The sequence below is a fragment of the Danio rerio genome, chromosome 3, assembly GCF_052040795.2.
Source record: "Danio rerio strain M-AB ecotype USA chromosome 3, GRCz13ab, whole genome shotgun sequence".
NCBI lineage: Eukaryota > Metazoa > Chordata > Actinopteri > Cypriniformes > Danionidae > Danio > Danio rerio.
In genome coordinates, this window is record NC_141023.1 from 7805001 (window position 1) to 7829000 (window position 24000).

The 24000-nt window shown below is 37.7% G+C and overlaps 1 protein-coding gene across 48 annotated transcripts in view; it reads right to left on the minus strand.

Annotated features, from left to right (window-relative positions):
* Positions 1 to 24000, minus strand: part of rbfox3b (RNA binding fox-1 homolog 3b) — a 997536-nt gene that overhangs the window by 512616 nt on the left and 460920 nt on the right. For all 48 annotated transcript variants that reach the window (XR_015480256.1, XM_087243785.1, XM_087243780.1 and 45 more), the window contains one exon: positions 6322 to 6564. Coding sequence is in view for 47 of the 48 variants with exons in the window: in XM_087243776.1 (XP_087099902.1) it covers positions 6322 to 6564 (243 nt within the window). In the remaining variant the exon portion in view is untranslated. The remainder of the gene's footprint in view (positions 1 to 6321; positions 6565 to 24000) is intronic.

Consider the following 24000-nt stretch of genomic DNA (forward strand, 5'->3'; position numbering starts at 1 on the left):
TTTCTTTCTTTCTTTCTTTCTTTCTTTCTTTCTTTCTTTCTAAAATTTTCCTATCTTCATTTCTTCTTTTTTCTTTCTACTTTTTTACTTTCTATCTTTCTTATTTTTCCTTTTGTCCTTTCTTTTTTCTTTCTATTTTTTACTTATTTTTCTTCTTTTCCTTTCTTCTATCTACTTTCTATTTCTTTTTTCTAATTTTCCTTCCTTCATTCCTTTTTTCATTTTCTTTCTACTTTTTAAACTATTTCTTTTTTCTTCTTTTTTCTCCCTAGCTTTTTCTTTCTTTCTTTCTTTCTTTCTTTCTTTCTTTCTTTCTTTCTTTCTTTCTTTCTTTCTTTCTTTCTTCTTTCTTATTTTTCCTTCTGTCCCTTTTAAGTTCTTTCTATTTTTCTATTTTTTATTTTCTTATTTTTTTTTCTTTTCCTTCCTTCCTTCTTTCCTTCCTTCCTTCCTTCCTTCCTTCCTTCCTTCCTTCCTTCCTTCCTTCCTTCCTTCCTTCCTTCCTCCCTTCCTTCCTTCCATCTACTTTCTATATCGCTTTTCTTCTTTTCTTTCCTTCATTCCTTTCATATGTCTTTCTACTTCTAAAACGATTTAATTTTTCTTCTTCCTACCTTTCTTTCTTTCTTTCTTTCTTTCTTTCTTTCTTTCTTTCTTTCTTTCTTTCTTTCTAAAATTTCCCTATCTTCATTTCTTCTTTTTTCTTTATACTTTTTTACTTTCTATCTTTCTTATTTTTCCTTTTGTCTTTTCTTTTTTCTTTCTATTTTTTACTTATTTTTCTTCTTTTCCTTTCTTCTATCTACTTTCTATTTCTTTTTTCTAATTTTCCTTCCTTCATTCCTTTTTTTCATTTTCTTTCTACTTTTTAAACTTTCTTTCTCAATTTTACCCTAACTTAAATCTCTCTTTTTTTCTTTCTATTTTTTACTTATTTTTTATTTTCTTTCCTTCCTTCCTTCCTTCCTTCCTTCCTTCCTTCCTTCTATCTACTTTCTATTTCCTTTTTCTTATTTTTCTTCCTTCACTCCTTTCATTTTTCTTTCTACTTCTAAAACAATTAATTTTTTCTACTTTTTCTCCCAACCTTTCTTTCTTTCTTTCTTTCTTTCTTTCTTTCTTTCTTTCTTTCTTTCTTTCTTTCTTTCTTTCTTTCTTTCTTTCTTTCTTCTTTTTATTTCCTTCCTTCCTGAAAGGATAAGGCCTTACAAAAACAAAACAATAAAAGACAGGAAAATAAACTAAAATTAACAAATATATAATTTAATATACGTTTTATATCTAATTTAATATATGTACTATATATCTTTTATATATATATATATATATATATATATATATATATATATATATATATATATATATATATATATATATATATATATATATATAATTTTATCAAATTAAAACTGAATAACTGGGTTTAATAAAGTATATAAACATGCATAAAATATACACTTGCAATTGATACAGCTCTCAATAATTTGATGTTTTCTTTGAGCTGCCTATTTCTTAGTTCCTTCATTCATCAAATCCATCTGCCCTTTACTTGTCACTTTTCATTTTATTTTATTCATTCATTCTTGCATTTCTCCCTTCATCATCCTTCTCTTTGCCAATTCTTTCATCCACTTGCCCAACCATTGCTTTGTCCATTTGTCTGTATGCTTTGAAGATATTAAATTGTGCTATATACACAATTTTGTTTTAAAGCAATAAAGAGCTTTTGAACCCTTCTTTCTTTTAGAGGTTTTGCTTGTTTTGCCTTTTGCCAGCAAGACGTGATAAACAAAAAATCTTCTTAAAAGAAAATAAACAAAGAATATAAAAATGTTACTACCATTGAAATGATTGAAATATGTAAATTATAAAATGTGTGCGTTTATAAACCAAGGCTTAATGCATGTGTATATGTATACATGGCAACTTGAAGACAACTCTAATGTGGCGAATGAAGTCTCATGCATTGCTCATGAGTTTCTCACAGACTTCATCAGAGTGTCAAAATCTTGATGGTTCTGTGGGTCTCGTTTATTAAATCTGACCTTTATTTATTCATTTATTTTTTTCTATTGGATCCAGCTCAGGTGATTGGCTGGGCCATTCTACAGCTTGATTTTCTTTCTCTAAAAGCATTTGAGAGTCTCTTTGGCTGTGTTTTGGATCATTGTCTTGCTGAAATGTCCGCTCTGATCTTCATCATCCTTTGAATGTACAGTAGATGCTGGACTGAAGCAGCTGACATTCATTTACACTGAGTAAGGGTACAGGGTTACTGAAGAACTACTAAGAGATTTCAGCTGCTGTCTGGGCTTTCACTGCCTTTCTACACCTCTCTTTCTTCATGTGTTCAAACTTAATCTGTAAACTAATTAGATTTGTTATTTGTTTGTATAAGATTATTTTCATATATGCATTTCTTTGGTTGTTATCAACATCTAGTCAAAGTTTGTGTTGATGAATCCAACAATTCAATTCATCATCACCTGTCTCAGAAAGATTCTGCACATTCGCTGGCCTGACACAATCAGTGACACCGACCTATGGAGAAGGACCTGTCAACCTCCCGTAGAAACAGAAATCTGGAAGCATAGATGGGGTTGGATAGGGCACACCCTTAGCAAACCACCAACTAGCATGACCAGACAGGCTCTTAGATGGAACCCCCAAAGGAAACAGGAGAGAGGCCGTCCAAGAAACACCTGGCGACGCGACCTCAACGCAGACATCACAAGGATGGGTTACACCTGGGGACAAGTAGAAAGAATGGCCCAGGACAGGAACCTCTGGAGATCTACCTTTGGCGGCCCATGCCCCGGACGGGGTGGAGGGCATAAGTAAGTAAGTAAGTAGTCAAAGTTGAGTCAATAGCACCTTTAGAAATATGTTTTCTGAGAAAAATTTACTTACTTCCCCCACTGTGTGTGTTATTTATGGCCAATGAATACAATGATACACACTCTATATGAGAACAATTTATTAGTTTATATACCAAGGCTTTATTTATGTGCTTGTGTGTTTTTTAATTTGCATTTTATTTATTTCTGGAGTCGCCATAATGGCCAACGAAGATCGTTTAATAACACACACTCCATATCCGAACAATAATCAATTATTAGGTTTTCGAAACGGGCTGTGAGCGTCAGTGAGCCGTTTATCATCCACAAAAAATGGCATAAAAGAGCAAGAGGAAATCCTTCCGGCCCCGACGAGATTAACTAGCGAGCGTGTCCACCTTTCTGCTACGCTAAATTATTCATGCTACACCATGTACAGGCTCCTCTGAAGACATAAAGAAAACAGGCTGAGAGGAAGAAAAAAAAAAGAGAAGGAAGACATCCAAAAGACCGTTACAGCAGTAAAAAACCAGCCCACATCTAAGCCTCTATGCTTCTTTCTGCCTTGAAAACTAATGAATTTAGCATCCGCTAAATAAACTGCGCGGATATTAGCTTGCGCTGAATAAACGGTGCGGATATTAGCCTGCACTGGCATTCAGACGAGTATTCAAGTGCAGTAGCATCAATTAACGTCTGGAGCGCATGATGCAAACAGACACTGCACTTATTTGGGTGTCACTCCGTCGGCGAGCGAGAGCTAGTAATACTGCAGGAGCCTCAACATGACAGTGATTATGTCATTATAACAGCAGCGAGTGTGACAGATCGTTACGGCGGTGTCAAACGCTCCCTCTCGCCTCATTATTTTGGACAGAGGAGAGCATGTACTCCCAAAACACGCCGTCTTATTGCCACCGCCGCCTCCACGGCTTCATAATCAGCCCGTCATCTGAATATTTTCACTCTCCGGGCCGTTCGGGATGTACAGGTTTATTCGGCGGAGTCAAGTGATGTTTCAATTGTGAGACGAGTAAAATCTGATGGAAAATTCATGTTATTTATGCTTCACTCGTTACAAAATTGCGTCTACATTTCAAGTATTTTCTATTAATTGTTTCTTGAAGTGGAACAATATATAAACTCAATTGTATTAGTGTAAAACAGTAGCCTAAATGTAACAGGAATCATTTGATTTTGTTACTAATTTAATTAAATTTAAATTTAATTTAATTTAGTAATTAGTGTAGCGTATTGTTCAATTTTCAGAAATCAGAACAGACTTAACAGTAACAGAGTTGAGAGTGCCTGTTTCTCAATATGCGTTCTTGTCTGTACTTGCGTTCTTGTGTCCTTGCGTCATCAATCGTTGCCGAAGCACGTTTCCAATTCAAAGTTCCCATCTTGTCAAGTACAGATAAAATTCCTGGATGTGTACTTGCGAAGCGCATGTATCCAAGAATGTATTGAATCCCAACCAGCGAAAGCTAATGATGAAGGAGAAAACCCATACGGTTTTAAAATTACTTAAGCGTTTTTCAGGCATTAACATAGTTGAGAAAACAGTTGAAAACAACGGAGTTGACATTTTCCACTATTTTGTGTTTTAGCTCAAGGTGCTAATCTCAGGCCAGATACCTCAGTATCAATATTCCCAAGTTAAAATGTCCTTAAACACATACATCTTTGTTTTCAAAAAAATCGTATAAAGTTTTTAAAATGCAAAGCGAATGCACGATTCTAAAATTACCCACATCGCCACCTTAGAATTATAAGGTTCTATCTGACAATTTTGAGGAAACCTGCTTCAGAAATAACTCCTCTCCTTCAGTCATCTTTCCATCAAGCAAGTTTCGGTTGGTGACATCACCAACCAGAGGTGGCAGTAATGCACCAAAAAGTGTGTGGTTGAACACCGTAAAACAGGAAGAAGAAGAATTCCTCATTCTAGCCATGATATGGATTTACTATCACCGCCTACACACCGGCCTCACACAATGACTGTAAAAAATATGGACGACGCGACAGCCCTTTTTCCCATTGAACGCCTTGAGGGCAAAACGCCTGCTTGACGGGCACAAACTGTCGCAAAAGACTGCTGAAATTGGAGCCTTGACATGCGCAGAAGGACTGTCTGATGGAGCCAGAGGAGGAGCCGCGAAAATGAGCGGAGTCGAGCTTCCAACCAAACGCTTTATGTAAAATCAACCACGCCCCCCGAACTTCTCAGCATGCGTTTGCTGTCATATCAACACAAATGGATGTAATAACGTTAACAAATATGAGGGTTTTATATATTAAATCGCGCCAGCTCCGGACCGCAGCGCATAACCTACGCGGGCTGATTCCGGCTCGCATGCAGCAGCGCCGGCTCGCTCGGCCGCCGCAGCTGGCTCGATTGACTCGGGCTGGAATCGGGTAGTGAGTCCAGGCATCCGGAGTAGGTCCAGCAGAGGTAGTCAGTCTGAGCTCTAAGGGATAAGTCTCCGGCAGGCGAGAATCTAGCCGGAACTGTGTTTTGCTATCTGGGTGGTTAGGCGTGTATCAGCAAACTAATAAAGCCCGAAAAAAGCCCTGAACTTAGCGAATAAACAGTGTTCCACCAGGATCATGTATGTCAGAAACTGTAGTTTACTGCTGAACTCATTTTGTCATGGTAAAATAACACAGAAATCGAATAATAACACTTCAGTCTCCTGCCGAAGATCAGACGCGCTGCTTTGAGAAACTGTCAATCACAGCTGTCAATCACGATGACACGCCCAGCATTAAATTACTGCTAAAAACAAACTGTTTACAAAAATGAAGATCTGCACCTATTTCAGCACAATAACCAGTGCCTTAATCGACCAGAACCATCTTTCGGGACATTTTATTGCAAGTGTAATATTTTTTTTATTTGGGCTCAAGTCTCCTTCATTAACACGGAGGAGGCGGGCTTTATGACTTGTACTGCAGCCAGCCCCCAGGGGGCGATCTAACGGCCGAAACCTTCACTCAAACGCAGGCTTGCGGCACACTTGGCCTCACAGCTCACAATGTCGGTGCCGTCACTTATTGATCCGCGATCTGTAAATGTAGCTTGTGTGGACGTTACTGCGCTACTTGACTAATAAAATAGCTTCACTACTGAAAAGCTATTTGATTTAGAAAGTAGCGACGCTACGGCCAAGCTACTGAGAAATGTAGTTAAGCTAGTAGCGTCACTACTTGTAGCGGCGCTACTGCCCAACACCAACACATTGTGTGTTCTGCCACAAAAAAAGGTAAATGTATACTTGCTAATCTGAGAATGTATATTTATATTACTGAATACTTTTTCACCCAAAATTCTGTCATTTTTCATAGGAATTAAAAATAAAATTCTCTAAATTGTTTTTTTTTTTACAGCATTCAGTTATATAATAAGTAATTCAATTGTTTTTACATCTCACATTTCTGACTTACTAATCTGCATGTGTGTGTGTGTGTGTGAGAGACGCACCGGCGCTGTGTTGGAGCCAGTGCTGATGGCTGGCGTTTGGCTGTCTGTGTTGTTCAGGTCGCTGTGAGTCTGTGCGGGTGTGTAGAGCGTCAGGCCATGGTCCGGGACGCGGCTCTGTCCTGTGTAGTCTTGTGAAGGGAGTGCGGTGAACTCAGCCGGGATGCCGTTCTGTGAGGGATGAGCGTACTGCGTGGTGTACGTCTGGGCCATCGCGTCCGCTGGATTACTGCCCTCCTGATTACCCTGCGAACATAAAAGCACACATTAACCCTTGTGTGCTGTTGGGGGTGTTTCATCCACTCTGGGGGGGATTTTGAGGATTAATTTGGCCACGACCTTATCTGTGTTTCATCAAATGGAATGAGTTTTGGTGGCAAATCTTTTTTTGACATATTTTAAGGAAATGCTTTGAGAATTTTCCAAAACTCAGCAATACACTGAGCATATCGACTAACCTTTCGTTATGTTAGTGGCTGTTTTTGCCCTATTGACTTCTATTATGATGACATTTTTGTACTGCAAAGCCATGACACTATATAAACATGCATTATTGATTGTTGCTGGTTTACCCTATTTCAGAAGAGATACAATTAGTAATTTATGTTTTACTGTTGATCATCAGTTGCAGTGCAAAAAAAAGTTTAGTTTTTGCCTTCTTTATAGAGTTTATATAGTGTGTTCTAGAGGATGAGAGAGACCTTTGCAGATTTATCTTGATATATCTAAGAAAACCAAAACAAGAAGCTCAGAACATAGTAAACACAGTAAGTGTATTTATAATGCACAAACACTATAATCGGCTGTTTTACTTCACAGAACTCTTAAAAGCCAGAAACATTTTTGTTCAGGCCTATCTAAAGGTTTATGCTGCCAAAATGAAACAATTAGCCACCGGGTTCCGGTGGCCAGTCTGCCTCTGCACTAACCTGTGCATTACTCCATCACAAGATGGAGCCAAACAGTCAAAAACTCAACCCTGACAGAAACGAAAACAGCTGATGGATTATACAATATCCCGCACAATATTCAGTCAAAAGATGGCGTCAAATGGTCAAAAATGCAATGCTGACAGAAACGAAAACAGCTGATGGAGTATACACTAATCTACGTACTACTTAATCACAAGATGGTGCCAAACAGTCAAAAACGCAAAGCTAAAAGAAACGAAAACAACTGATGGCATACACTAATCTATGTACTAAATCACAAGATGGTGCCAAACAGCTAAAAACGCAGCACTGACATAAACTAAAACAGCTGATGGAGTATACAATATCCTGCACAATATTCAGTCACAAGATGGCGCCAAACAGTCAAAAACTCAACTCTGACAGAAACGAAAACTGCTGATGGAGTATACAATATCCCGCACAATATTCAGTCACAAGATGGCGCCAAACAGTCAAAAACTCAACCCTGACAGAAACGAAAACAGCTGATGGATTATACAATATCCCGCACAATATTCAGTCAAAAGATGGCGTCAAACGGTCAAAAATGCAAAGCTGATAGAAACGAAAACAGCTGATGGAGTATACACTAACCTACGTACTGCTTAATCACAAGATGGTGCCAAACAGTCAAAAACGCAAAGCTAAAAGAAACGAAAACAGCTGATGGCATACACTAATCTATGTACTAAATCACAAGATGGTGCCAAACAGCTAAAAACGCAGCACTGACATAAACAAAAACTGCTGATGGAGTATACAATATCCTGCACAATATTTAGTCACAAGATGGCGCCAAACAGTCAAAAACTCAACCCTGACAGAAACGAAAACAGCTGATGGATTATACAATATCCCGCACAATATTCAGTCAAAAGATGGCGTCAAACGGTCAAAAATGCAATGCTGACAGAAACGAAAACAGCTGATGGAGTATACACTAATCTACGTACTACTTAATCACAAGATGGTGCCAAACAGTCAAAAACGCAAAGCTAAAAGAAACGAAAACAACTGATGGCATACACTAATCTATGTACTAAATCACAAGATGGTGCCAAACAGCTAAAAACGCAGCACTGACATAAACTAAAACAGCTGATGGAGTATACAATATCCTGCACAATATTCAGTCACAAGATGGCGCCAAACAGTCAAAAACTCAACTCTGACAGAAACGAAAACTGCTGATGGAGTATACAATATCCCGCACAATATTCAGTCACAAGATGGCGCCAAACAGTCAAAAACTCAACCCTGACAGAAACGAAAACAGCTGATGGATTATACAATATCCCGCACAATATTCAGTCAAAAGATGGCGTCAAACGGTCAAAAATGCAAAGCTGATAGAAACGAAAACAGCTGATGGAGTATACACTAACCTACGTACTGCTTAATCACAAGATGGTGCCAAACAGTCAAAAACGCAAAGCTAAAAGAAACGAAAACAGCTGATGGCATACACTAATCTATGTACTAAATCACAAGATGGTGCCAAACAGCTAAAAACGCAGCACTGACATAAACTAAAACAGCTGATGGAGTATGCACTAATTTATGTATTACTTAATCACAAGAAGGTGCCAAACAGTTAAAAACGCAATGCTGACAGAAACAAAAACTGCTGATGGAGTATACAATATCCTGCACAATATTCAGTCACAAGATGGCGCCAAACAGTCAAAAACTCAACTCTGACAGAAACGAAAACAGCTGATGGAGTATACAATATCCCGCACAATATTCTGTCACAAGATGGCGCCAAACAGTCAAAAATGCAATGCTGACAGAAACGAAAACAGCTGATGGAGTATACAATATCCCGCACAATATTCAGTCACAAGATGGCGCCAAACAGTCAAAAACTCAACCCTGACAGAAACGAAAACAGCTGATGGATTATACAATATCCCGCACAATATTCAGTCAAAAGATGGCGTCAAACGGTCAAAAATGCAAAGCTGACAGAAACGAAAACAGCTGATGGAGTATACACTAACCTACGTACTGCTTAATCACAAGATGGTGCCAAACAGTCAAAAACGCAAAGCTAAAAGAAACGAAAACTGCTGATGGCATACACTAATCTATGTACTAAATCACAAGATGGTGCCAAACAGCTACAAACGCAGCACTGACATAAACTAAAACAGCTGATGGAGTATGCACTAATTTATGTATTACTTAATCACAAGAAGGTGCCAAACAGTTAAAAACGCAACGCTGACAGAAACAAAAACTGCTGATGGAGTATACAATATCCCGCACAATATTTAGTCACAAGATGGCACCAAACAGTCAAAAACTCAACCCTGACAGAAACGAAAACAGCTGATGGAGTATACAATATCCCGCACAATATTCTGTCACAAGATGGCGCCAAACAGTCAAAAACTCAACCCTGACAGAAACGAAAACAGCTGATGGATTATACAATATCCCGCACAATATTCAGTCAAAAGATGGCGTCAAACGGTCAAAAATGCAATGCTGATAGAAACGAAAACAGCTGATGGAGTATACACTAACCTACGTACTGCTTAATCACAAGATGGTGCCAAACAGTCAAAAACGCAAAGCTAAAAGAAACGAAAACTGCTGATGGCATACACTAATCTATGTACTAAATCACAAGATGGTGCCAAACAGCTACAAACGCAGCACTGACATAAACTAATACAGCTGATGGAGTATGCACTAATTTATGTATTACTTAATCACAAGAAGGTGCCAAACAGTTAAAAACACAACGCTGACAGAAACAAAAACTGCTGATGGAGTATACAATATCCCGCACAATATTCAGTCACAAGATGGCAACAAACAGTCAAAAACTCAACCCTGACAGAAACGAAAACAGCTGATGGAGTATACAATATCCCGCACAATATTATGTCACAAGATGGCGCCAAACAGTCAAAAACTCAACCCTGACAGAAACGAAAACAGCTGATGGATTATACAATATCCCGCACAATATTCAGTCACAAGATGGTGCCAAACAGTCAAAAACTCAACTCTGACAGAAAAAAAACAGCTGATGGAGTATACAATATCCCGCACAATATTCAGTCACAAGATGGCGCCAAACAGTCAAAAACTCAACCCTGACAGAAACGAAAACAGCTGATGGATTATACAATATCCCGCACAATATTCAGTCACAAGATGGCGTCAAACAGTCAAAAATGCAATGCTGACAGAAACGAAAACAGCTGATGGAGTATACACTAACCTACGTACTGCTTAATCACAAGATGGTGCCAAACAGTCAAAAACGCAAAGCTAAAAGAAACGAAAACTGCTGATGGCATACACTAATCTATGTACTAAATCACAAGATGGTGCCAAACAGCTACAAACGCAGCACTGACATAAACTAAAACAGCTGATGGAGTATGCACTAATTTATGTATTACTTAATCACAAGAAGGTGCCAAACAGTTAAAAACGCAACGCTGACAGAAACAAAAACTACTGATGGAGTATACAATATCCTGCACAATATTTAGTCACAAGATGGCGCCAAACAGTCAAAAACTCAACTCTGACAGAAACGAAAACAGCTGATGGAGTATACAATATCCCGCACAATATTCAGTCACAAGATGGCGCCAAACAGTCAAAAACTCAACTCTGACAAAAAACGAAAACAGCTGATGGAGTATACAATATCCTGCACAATATTTAGTCACAAGATGGCGCCAAACAGTCAAAAACTCAACCCTGACAGAAACGAAAACAGCTGATGGAGTATACAATATCCCGCACAATATTCAGTCACAAGATGGCGCCAAACAGTCAAAAATGCAATGCTGACAGAAACGAAAACAGCTGATGGAGTATACACTAATCTATGTACTACTTAATCACACATGTACTACTTAATCAGTGGGGAGCTCAATGAGCAGGTTTGTATCAAAATCCGAGGGCAAATCTGCGCCCTCACAGCGGTTTATCATAAACTTTTCATCGATCATTTTCCCCGCGATTGACAGCAAGAACGAACACAGAAGCGTTGATGCTACATGTGTTTAAAAGAATCTAAAACGCCAAAAAAGATGAATTTATGTCGCACTTTAAAAAATAATACATTCTGTATCTAGCTTATCACTTGTACTGTGGCTCTGAACTGTCAAAACACCTCTAAAAAAAGGCTTTTCGGACATGACATATTTGTATAGGCTATTCAGTTCAAAAGAGCGGAGTTTCAGCTTTTATGCAGTTTGCTGTATAAAAATATAACATTTTGAAATATTTATAATTATCGGCCTATATATATCGGCTATCGGCCTTCATGTCTGAAGAATTATCGGTTATCGGTATCGGCCAAAAAATTCATATCGGTGCATCCCTATGATAAATTGACTTGATTTAGATGTTGTGATGTCCACATGCCTCCTTATACATTTGACTGTTTGTGAGCTTGCTCACTGTGCATTAGCAAATGGGTTTTGTTGCATTGCAATTGTTTTTTATTTCACATGACTTTTTTAGGGCTCAAAATGAATGATTTACCAAATTTATCTCTGACCACACCATAAAGAAATAATTATTTTTTTAGCCACACATTTCAAATGTGTCAAAACAAGCAAATATATCGCAGCATACATGCACTTTTTATTCAACAAAACTTTTTTTATTTTTTTTTATTGACATTTAAAAAGATCTGTTGTCATGTATCTAAAATATGCACAGTAATCTGTCCAGGCTAAAGTTCCCAGATCAGCAGTTACTACACATAAATGGGGAGTTATTCTCCTGTTAAAGCATTGTTATTGTAAAGGATGATAATTAAACTATATTAACAAAAATAACTGTAAGCAAAAGAAAGCAGGTAAAAACATACCATGAGTGATAATGAAAGGATGATCATGTGCCTGAGATATAATTAAAACGAAAGCGGTGACTGCTGCTTTTTTTTTTTCTTTCAATCTTGAGCTCTTGAAAGCAGCAGGACAGTGGGTACACGAGCATCACTTTTTGTTTAGTCTATTTCAAAAAGAACCAATCGCACCAGTTGCGCTTCTTCTACACACGGTTGTTTCGCGCAAGTAAATGGGAGCGCGCACACTTTTTAAGTCGCGCACATCACATCACCTGTTGCACGCAACATCACATCATCCCCTCATAAGGTCTTCACCTGCTTTTGCTCGCGCCAACGCAGTTATTTTTGTCAGTTGTGCTGCTTCTCGATTCTAAGATCACATTTGTGGGCACATTGGTCCATCCTTATTGTCGAACCCTGCTTTAAGAAAACTACAATATAAAAATTATATGATATGAAAAAAGCAGCTAGTGGGAGCGGCTGTCTAACCCGCCAAAGCTGAAATCTATCCGCATTTGGCGGGTTGGGGGGTGTTAATGTAAAGCCCTGGTTACTAATATTGTCTTTTTCATCATTAATATTATTCTATAAATATTAGACACACATTTTGGAATTATTGCAAACAAATATCAAAGTCCTCTCAGCATTAGTAAGATTAGTTGTTTCTTTTTTTTTGTTTTAGTCCTAATTGATGTTGTTTTAAAAATACAATAAATCCCTTAAAATACAAAATTTCTGGTGGCCCTCCTAATTTTTTTCTGGTGCTTCTAAATATTTGAAGTTATGAGCACCGGTGCTACCAAGTAAAAAAGTTAATTTTGAGCCCTGAACCTGCATATTATTCAGGCACAAGATGAGGCCAAAGAGTCAAAAACACAACGCTGACAGAAACGAAAACAGCTGATGGAGTACGCGCTGTCCTGTGCAATATTCAGTCACAAGATGGTGCCCACCAGTCAAAAATGCAAAGCTGACAGAAACAAAAACAGCTGATGGAGTGTACACTAACCTGCACATTATTCAGTCACAAGATGGCGCCAAACAGTCAAAAAATCAAACCAGTTGAATGGAGTATACACTAACCTGTCCATTATTACAAGATGACACCAAATACTGAAAAATATATGGCCTGACAGACAAACAAATACAAATGAATGCGAGTGATATGAATGTGAACGGTTTCAGTGGGAGTCAAAAAAAATTCCCAGATGAGTCAATGTTATTTAGCGGTTGTTATCTGGAAATAAAATACCTTGGAATGACCCATCAAAAGCGAGCATTCCAAACAGCTGTGCAATAAGCCATCAAATCGCACAGCCCTACTTGCCATGTAGAGCTCAGTGTGAACAATGCAGCTTGAGGCTGCCAATGTGCTGTTTTCATCTTCCTCTGATGGGCCGATCAGGGAATACAGCCGTCCTGCACTTTAAATAGGCCACGAAAAAACAAGGATCACATCTCAGGGATGATTACAGACACTCTTGATCATTACTAATGAACCGACTGTGCGTTGTAGACGCCGCTAACTCTGAGGACTCCAGGCCACAGCACACAGAGAAAAGGAAATCAGTCTCCTTACCATGTTTTGACTGAGAGCTTTGATTTTCCTGACAGGTTACTAATGTTAACACACGTCTGCTCATGAACACTCGCGGCTCGCTGGAGTTTAAGCTGAGCTGTTTGTCAAGCTACAAGCTTCCCTATAAAGCCTAGAGTTGTTCTTTTCATTCCAACATTTCTTAATCCTCTAAAGGATGGAGAAACTAAGCAATGAAAAGCTTTCAGTGTTATTGTAAAAATGTCCACCCTCTGTTCATGGCTTATGGTTCCGGAAATTTTCCAGATATTTATCGTTACCACTATGTGAATGGGGCTAATATTGACCTTAAACTGGTTTTAAATTTAAAGCTGCTTTTATTCTAGCTGAAATAAAACAAATAAGAATTAAAAAAATATATATATATAATAAAACACTGCAAAAAACAACTTGGGAAATATTTAAATAAATAGATAAATAAATAAATAAATAAATACAATAAATAAATAAATAAATAAATAAATAAATAAATAAATAAACAAACAAACTGTCACCGACTCGGTCCCAGTCATTCCCCTCGCTGGCCAGCAGAGGTCATCATCACCGGACTATTGACATTACGTCATCCATCTACACTGATTGCAGACACACCTGACACGCATCCAGCAATCACCCTCCACACACATATTAGCAGCACACACACGCTGCTTCATTGCGAAGTCTTGTTTTGCCCCGGCTAACACTACTGAGCGTTCTCATCCTTGCCTGCTTTCCCGTTGTGATCTTGCTTCGTTTACTGACCCAGTCCTGCCTGCCTTGTACTTCAGCCTGAATCCCTACTTTGATCCTAGCCGCCTGCCTTTGAACTCTAGCCTGCTTACCGACTCTGATACTAGCCGACTGCCTCTGACCCATGCCTGCGTACTCATCCTGTGTTTACCTGCCGCCAGCCCAACGACTACATACTACTGTGTTTGATGTGAGTTTGCGCACGCACAACCTCTGTGTGCTATTGTTTATTAAACTGTGTTTAATAAAAATATTGCAAATGGATCCCTCTGTGTCAGCCACTTCGTTACACAAACAAACAAACAAACAAACAAACAAACAAAAAACAATTGCATGAGAGATAATAATTTTGTCTTGTAACTGTATATACTAAATGACCAATTCAAGTATTAAACCGATGATGTAAGAAAAAAAAAATCATCCTCTCTACTCATTACCATATTTGGCTCAAATATTTATTTATTTTTTTTCCTGCAGAAATCATAACATAAACCTTTTTCCGGTCTCTCTGTTGAGTTTGCAATTTTGCTGCTGCTCTCAGATCAGTTCAGAACACACTCAATTCAAAACCGCAGAAATCAAAGATGCATAATATCATACTGTATAATTACTGCGTGCACAAAGCAAACATTACATCTAATATAATGTGAAATATAAAACCACAGCACACTGCAGCTGAAATATCCCACAATGCAATTTGCATGACTTGATCCTTCATTTACAACGTAATGAATCATACGCTCTTATCAACATGAAGTTAATCGTTGTTTGCATAGTGGAAAAACACCATAAATGCATTTATTTTTGACAAATATTCAGAAGAGAGGCATTAAGCTGATCAAAAGTGACAGTGCAGACAGAAAAATGAATAATATTGCAGAACATTTAGAAAGATTTCTGAAGTTTCATGTGAGATGATGACTGGAGTAATGACGCTGAAAATTATGCTTTTCCTCACACTTTTAAATATATTCTCATGGCAGATAGTTACCTTGAACTGTAATAATACCGCACAATAGTACTGTTTTTGCTGCATTTTAATGCGCATAAATGTACCCTTGGTGAGCAGATGAGAATTTAAAAAATTTTGACTGCAAAAATAAAATATAAAAAATATATAAAATATTAAATGTAAAGATTATATCCAGTCTGCAAAAGCACACAAACTAAACTACAAATTCATGAACACATTTTACTGTATTTTAGAGCTATGCAAAAAGACAGAGCAACACTGAGTTTAAAAGCAGCAGTTTTAAGACTCCTTATTAAGTCTTATCACGTACATCTTAATATTTTTTTTTTGAAAAATGCATTTAATATGCATCCAAATATGTTTTATGTGACCATTTTTATATATATTTTAAAATATGTAACAAATATATAGATTTAATTATAAGTTAATTATGTAAAGCATTTGAAAATCCATCTGCTTAATTATTTTAGAAAAATAAGAAAAATACGATAAGCAACATTGGCAGAAAAACACAAACTTTTTAAGATAGAAACCCTACCTTTTAAAAATATTTACTATATTTTAAGTTTTGTATTGAATTTAAAATATTGCTTCATACATAAAAAGCTTTAAATAATCTAGCTTCTGTTTATCTAACCAACCTTTAGTCTCGCTACAATCCAACCCGCTCTTTAAAGGGTCACGAAACACCAAAACACATGTTTTGAGCTGTTGACAGTCGTATATGTGTCCCACACTGCTAAAAACACTATTAAGACACCTATATTGCACTAAAAAGTGTAAATTGGTTGTTTTTCCGTTATTTTAAGCAAATTCGTACTTCCTGTTTGAAACGAATTTTTGAAGCTGCGTCACGGTCATGACATAATAGCGTTGTATTCCAGCGTGCAGACTGGGCGTCTGTGCCAGAGTGTGTCTAATTACGTCTTACAGTGTGATGCATTAATGCATGAGTAAGGCTTGGTTCACACCAATCAGCGCGCTCTATTGTGAAACTTCATTAATATTCATTAGTGTCACCGTGTTTACACCACAGAGACGCCACGTTGTGTTGGCAAAACAAGCGTGAAGTGTTGCTTTTATAGTTTGCTGCCGTTAAGTTTCGTTTTCATTTTCTCTCTCTGTGAGAGCTTATCTGGATCACGTGTGGATTAACAGTGTACGCAACGCTCGACAACAATAACTTACGTGTCTAAGGAGGAACATTGTTTACCTGAGAGCTGTTCTCATCTGCAAACGCTGAAATCCGGATTCGCTTGTAGTCTCCTCTTTATAAAGACGCGGCTCTAGTTGCTGGTGATTGTCCTGTCTCTACAGATTTGGTAAGTGAGCGACCAGTGCTCTTTGTTTATTCAGTTTGTTCGTATCGAATTAAGTTAACTATTGCACTGAGTGCAAACATAGCACCGCATTTTGTAACCGGAATAACACACGCGGCTTTCTGACGCTACCTGCCGTGTGCATCTAAGTTTACGGGAAATGCTGAGTTTTTTTTCTCTCATTCGCCATGCGGTATCAAACATTGCATGAAAAATACACGCTTAGAGCAGTTCCTCGAATCAAATATCTCGTTTGTCGCGAGGGGCATGAATGAATTCCCTGAATGAAAGAGCCAAACTGCAGTTAAAGTCCAACATTTAATAATTTGGAAAATAATTCGACTACAGATGTCCAGGTTAAACACCATCACTTTCTCATGTGTATGTGTATTTTGACTGAAACTCGTGCGTGCCCAAATACACACTCCCACACCATCACACTTTAGTTCCTCCGACACTCCCCTCTAAACAGAGCTGGACACGCCCACTTTTCTGACTTTTTCCAAAGTAGAGGTATGAAAACACCCTGCTGAAACGAGGGGGTTTCATGGCCCTTTAAGATCCCAAAACTCAAGGCTTCTCGTAGTTCCTCGAACAGCAAAGTCGAGTGAAGGAGGTTGAGCCTTCTCATTTATGGCTCCTAAACTCTGGAATAGCCTTCCTGATATTGTCCGAGGCTCAGACACACTCTCCCAATTCAAAACTAGATTAAAGACCTATATTTTTAGTAAAGCATATACTCAATGCATTACTTAGCAGTACAGTAGATGTGCTCCACTCATGTTTCTGCATCTGGTTTATATACACTATGAACAGCAGCTACGCTAATTATTCTCTTTATTCTCTATTTCCTCCTGGAGATACTCATCCCGAGGCCCTCAGACTACGCAGCGCCACTGATGCGATCCAAGAACAGAGGCGAGATGATCCCAAGGTTTCCATAATCCTGGACCAGGCCGTATCCTGAGCAGCTGCTGTTGTGGTCATGGAGGAGTGAAGAGCATGAGACTGATTCTATGACGCTCCAGGGACAGACAAATTTTGGCTGAGGTCCAGCATTCTGCAGCGCCTAGACTGCAGCTCTGCACAAGACGTTTGGCCATAGGAGAAATGGTCGCACACAACTAAGCCTGGTTTCTCTCGAGATTTTTTACTTCTTCACTTTTGCCAATTGGTGAAATTTTGTCCTCGCCACTGGGTTGCATGGTTTGGGGCCTGTAGAGCTGCACATCGATGGATTGCTCTTCAGTGTTTGGACTCTCAGTAGCTTAAAAAACCACACTGAACTGAGCTAAACTGAAATGAACTTAAACGCTGAAAACTGAACTAACACTTTCAATTTACTATGATCTTTTATGTGAAGCTGCTTTGACACAATCTACAACGTAAAAGCGCTATACAAATAAAGGTGAATTGAATATATATATATATATATATATATATATATATATATATATATATATATATATATATACACACACACACACACACACACACACACACACACACACACACACACACACACATTTAAGCTATATATTTTTTGATAGTCTACAGAACAAACCATCTTTATACAATAACTTGCCTAATTACCCTAACCTGCCTAGTTAACATAATTAACCTAGTTAAGCCTTTAAATGTCACTTTAAGCTGTATAGAAGCGTTGTAAAAAAAAAAATAGTAAAATATTATTTACTGTCATCATGACAAAGATAAAATAAATCAGTTATTAGAAATGAGTTATTAAAACTATTATGTTTAAAAATGTGTTGAAAAAAAATCGTCTCTCCGTAAAACAGAAATTGGGGAAAAATAAACTGTAAATAATTCTGACTTCAACTTGGTGTGTGTGTGTATATATATATATATATATATATATATATATATATATATATATATATATATATATATATATATATATATATATATATATATATATATATAAAAATATTTAAAAAAAGCTGACAGAAACATAAACTGCTGGTGGAGTATACACTAACCTGCAGATTATTCAATCACAAGTTGCCATCAAACCATCAAAAACGTAAAGCTGACAGAAACAAAGAGAGCTGGAGTATACACTAACCTGCGCATTATTCAGTCAGAAGATGGTCAAAAACGCATAGCAAATTATCAGTAGTTTTTCTAATAGTCAGTGAATTTTCACTATCAGCCAATCACTTTGCATAGCTAATAAGCCTGATGACATCACCAGTAGTAATGAGGTCAATCCCACCCACATAAAGGTTAAAAACCAATGCCAGTCAAAGTTGATGCGAATATTGTGGAATCCACAACACATTTGTATGACATGTTTATAAATGAGAACCCTGATCATTTGGCCGAGAGTCGGCAACAAACCAGTACAATAATACAGCTGATTCAGGTGGAGGATTTCCCATCATTCCCTTCAATCCCACAGCACAGAGAGGCAGGCCAATTTACAGCAGCTCTGTCCAGCGATGCAGGTTATTAGTCTTCATTCGGCGTGCTTCAGAGCTCCGCCGTGTCCTTTTTACACCTCATTTGTGAGCGAATAAATTTGGCAAAACAAACAGCGAGTCTGTCCACACTCTACGACGGCGGCTTTTTGTCACAAACATCTAGCAGCTCACACTTTCTCTGTGTTTTCTGACCTCACATACTGACCTACATGATCACAACAGATGCTAAGCGAGTGCTTTAGAGTGGCCTGGTATTTTTCCTTATTCATTTCTTCCATAAGGATTTATATAACCAAAATCAGGATATTTCTAGACGTAGCTAAATAATAATACTTATTAAAAATAAAATAAAAATAAAGACCACATGGCGAACCTCATATACCATTGTTTCCTCATTCTCATGCAACAAAAATTGTGAATTTTCAATTTTTAAGTTGAATCAAATTAACTTTTTCAAGTCACCTCAACAAATATCAGTCAAACTAACTAGAAAAATATTAAATTAAACATTGTATAACCTAAAAAATAGCTGAAACTTGATTAACGTATTAAATTAATTTGAAGTAACCTTAAAAAACAAATTGTTGTCATCACTTCGTCGTGTAAATCACATGAGTTTAAAACTCAAATAAAAACAGGCCAGTCGGAATACAAAACAGACTCTGACGATCCACACCTTTAAGTTTATGAAACAACAGATACAAGACTTGAATTCTAATGATGGAAAGATCTACAATCCCATAAGACACTGCAAATGACACAATCAAATTAAAGATGGCAGAGAATTATAAAAGTGTTTGTTTAGCATTGTTGGTTTTATCCATAAAAACAATATATTCGGCATGAATCATGCAATTAAATGCAATTGCTTTTCAGATAAATTAAATTAATGGAAATAGATGGGTTCAACAATATAAAATACATTAAATAAACTACCGCCAGAGCTGCTTTCAGTTATTGGCAAAAAATCTATATGTCTTTGTGGAGAAAATTAATTTCTTTAAAAGAGTTTCCACTTTTGGAATCTAGCTTTGGTCTCTTGACCGGATGGCATACCCTGTTATGTCTATGTTTATGTGCTTGTTGCTGAGGCTTGTTTCCCCTGATCTCACACTGGCCTACTTTTAGGACAGTCTGGGAGGGGCTTTTTTACCTCCTTTTCCTCCCAATGTATCTTATTTCTTATATTTGTCTTCTGCTACCTCTCGACTGACCTGTCTTCCCCTGAAATGAATGATGTTTGCGTATGGTCAGAGAGGTCAGTACACTGTAAAACCCAACAGTCAACTTAATCAAATGAAATGAGTGTAGTTAACTCGAAATTGACTGAAAGTTAAATCTACTCCTTTAAAAAGAGTTTTGAACTCGGTGTTGAAGGTAAAGAGTTAATTAAATACCTCATTACTTTAACTTAAATAGAGTAAGTTCACGGTACTCATAAAGATTCGTTTTTTTAACTCAAATGGTTTGTAGCAATCAGTTTTCTCAAATGGTTTGAGTTGCCTTAACTTATTGGGTTTTACAGTACTCAGTTGGTTTGAGTTCTCTTCATTTATTGGCTTTTACTGTGCTCAGATTGCTTCATTTACTCAAATGGATTGAGTTCACAGCACTCATTAGGATTAGTTTTTGAACTTGAATGGTTTGTGGCAATCGGTGTCCTCAAATGGTTTGCGCTACCTTAACCTTTGGCGTTATTATATCAGCATTTACATTTATACAGTTCACTATCTACTATGTACAAGAGAAAACTTCATAAAAGTTCTTGTTCTCACACTGAGATTTGTGCGTGTGTGTGTGTGTGTGTGTATGTGTGTGTGTGTTTGGGAGTAATGGTCAATAACAGGTATCTGTGGCTGGTTTATCCTCAGAGACTGAAGCTGAAAGTGTCTTAATAAAGCAAAAAGACAGAAGATCACTGTAAACCCTTATGACACACAGCAAGGCCTTCTGAGACTCCTAGCAGACCACACACACAAACACACACACGCACTTAGGGCTCTATTTTAATGATCTATATGCTATACGAGGATGCTTCAAAAGTAGACGTGCAAAAGCAGCGTAAAGTTTAGTTTCTGAAGAGTGCAAATTAAGGGGCCAACCGTCGCTATCCGTATGATAACATTTCTCTTAACATATTGACATCGTTCCTGCAGAGTGTACACAGGAATCAGAGAGTAATGTAATGTAATGTGCATTTATATAGCACATTTAATGTGTATGGTCATACACCCAAAGCGCTTCACAATCATGAGGGGGTCTCTCCACACCACCACAAGTGTGCAGCATCCACTTGGATAATGCGACGGCAGCCACAGGACAACGGCGCCAGTGCGCTCATCACACACCAGCTATTGGTGGAGTGGAGAGACAGTGATAGAGCCAATTCGGTGGATGGGGATGATTGGGAGGCCATGATCGTAAGGGCCGATAGAGGGAGTTTGGTCAGGACACCGGGGTTACACCCCTGCTCTTTCACGAGAAGTGCCATGGGATTTTTAATGACCACAGAAAGTCAGGATCTCGGTTTAACGTCTCATCCAAAAGACGGCGCCCACTGACAGTATAGTGTTCCCTTCACTTTTACTGGGGCATTAGGACTCATGCAGACCACAGGTTGAGCGCCCCCTGCTGGCCTCACTAACACCACTTCCAACAGCAAGCTAGCGTTCCCTAGTGGTCTCCCATCCAGGTACTGACCAGGCTCAGCCCTGCTTAGCTTCAGTGAGTAACCGGTCTTGGGCTGCAGGGTGATATGGCTGTGGAGAGTGAAATTCAATACCTTTTAAGCCCTTTTTTAAGACTCTTTCTATACATTTTAAGACCTTTTAGCCACTTACGGTTTAAGCGGAAACACTGGCGAGATTTAAACTTACAGTATATTTACTAAATATTAGTGTGAGAAACTAATCCAAACATTAAACATTATTCATATACTCAATAAAAAATCTATGCAATCTAACTAATTCAGCAGGTTGGCACCTATTGACTTTTTTTCTAAACGTGCACTCATTTTTTTGACTGTTCGATTGGGAGAAATGACTAGGAATAATAAACAGCAGAAAACAGACAAACTACTCGCTCTACAAACAAGTGTGTTCAAGGCGATACAGACAAAGCAGAATAATATAAAAAGAAAATGTCAGTTTGCAACATCAATACAGTAATGAGCTGTTTTTAATGTCTAAAAATGAATGGAAGTGAATGAGACCGGAAGTCTCAAGCCAAAGAGATTCAATTGGCTGCGCCCGCTCGTACGCGAACAATAAGGTCAATAGAACTGCAGAAATAATGGTGTTGCCTTGGTTATGTAAAGCAGCGTGATGCGAAAGCTGGACCAATTTTATTGATTTCATAAAGTACACAGCATCCTGATATTCGCAGACGTAATTTCGGCAAACTTAAGCATACAAACACACATTGCATAATCAAAAATGATACAGGGCTCGACAATAAGGACTGCACTCTGGCCTGGGGCCAGTGTGCGATTGGGCCAGTGCTGCCTTCTTACTAAAGTTCAATTTGGCTGCAACTGTTTGTCAATTGCGTGCAAATACAGGGTGCCTTCACATCCAGATGTTTGTTTCAGAACCTGTCTTGTTTGCCAAGTAAGCGAGGTTCGTCTGGTATACTTTATGTGAATCAAGCAATTGCGCTTGTGTCCGCACCAAATCAATTAGTCCGAAATCATCTGAATGAGGTAGTCTCGGCTCGATAGAGTGGATTGATTGTATTGAGAACACAAAATAATGCAACAAATTAACAAACCAGGTTATATGCCAGTGTTTTATGATTGCGTAATAGCCATATATACAGCTATACGAAGAGAGAATTATGAGCAGGGTGGGATGTCGTTTCTACCGGTAAATATGCATTTAATGTCTAATACGAAAGTGAAAGCATGCTGAAATATCACAGTTTATCTGTTAGGAAAACTGACCAAAGTTATCGTCAGATAATTTTTCCATATTGTAATCTTATAATATTTTGTATTAGGCCTGTTGTTTTGTTCATTTCTGCACTGACACCTGGAAAGAAAGGTCAGCTTTGATCTGCTTCATGATCTGACTGCAGTCCCGGTGGTGTGTCGAGAAATGTACCCCTGCGGTAAAATGCACACACCCCCTTCATAGACTTTCATTGACATTCTTAGTCTATATTTAAAAAAATAAATAAATAATAAATAAATAAATCAAAATTATTTGATTAAAACATAGACTAATATGATTATTTTGATGGATCAAGCAAGAACAAGAAGCATTTTAAAACTAGGTTTACAATAAATGAAAAATACAAATATACTGATGTAATGAGCCCGTTACTAAAATTAGGCATTTTGGTGGGTTTAAATAAACGAAAAACAAAACATTGTTGCAGTCTTCAACTAAACCACCAAACCAAACAACCACGTAACTTGTGGCTGAACTATCATAGTATGATGCATTGGTTGGGAAAAGAACTATGTAGTGACTAGTGTTTCCCAAAACCCCTACAGTAGTTTCTCTGTTGCAGATCCATTGCATGAACTACGTCAGTTATAATGTAAAACGTCCATAATGATGCACTAAACGGTGTGGAGTAACTTCTTAATTTCTCTGTGCAAATTATATTGTTTTACACAAACACGCATTAAAAAAAATATATATATAAAAATCCAATATTAGATTTGGTAAAAACATGCACTCGCTTTCCATATTAACTGAAATTTATGTAAATGGCACATAGGGCCTGTCTTTGCTTTACTAATATTATTGAGAAGTTGTACAATACATATTCTATTCTAAAACATATCACTTACAAAAGCTAACACTATTTTAATATCATATAAATCATATA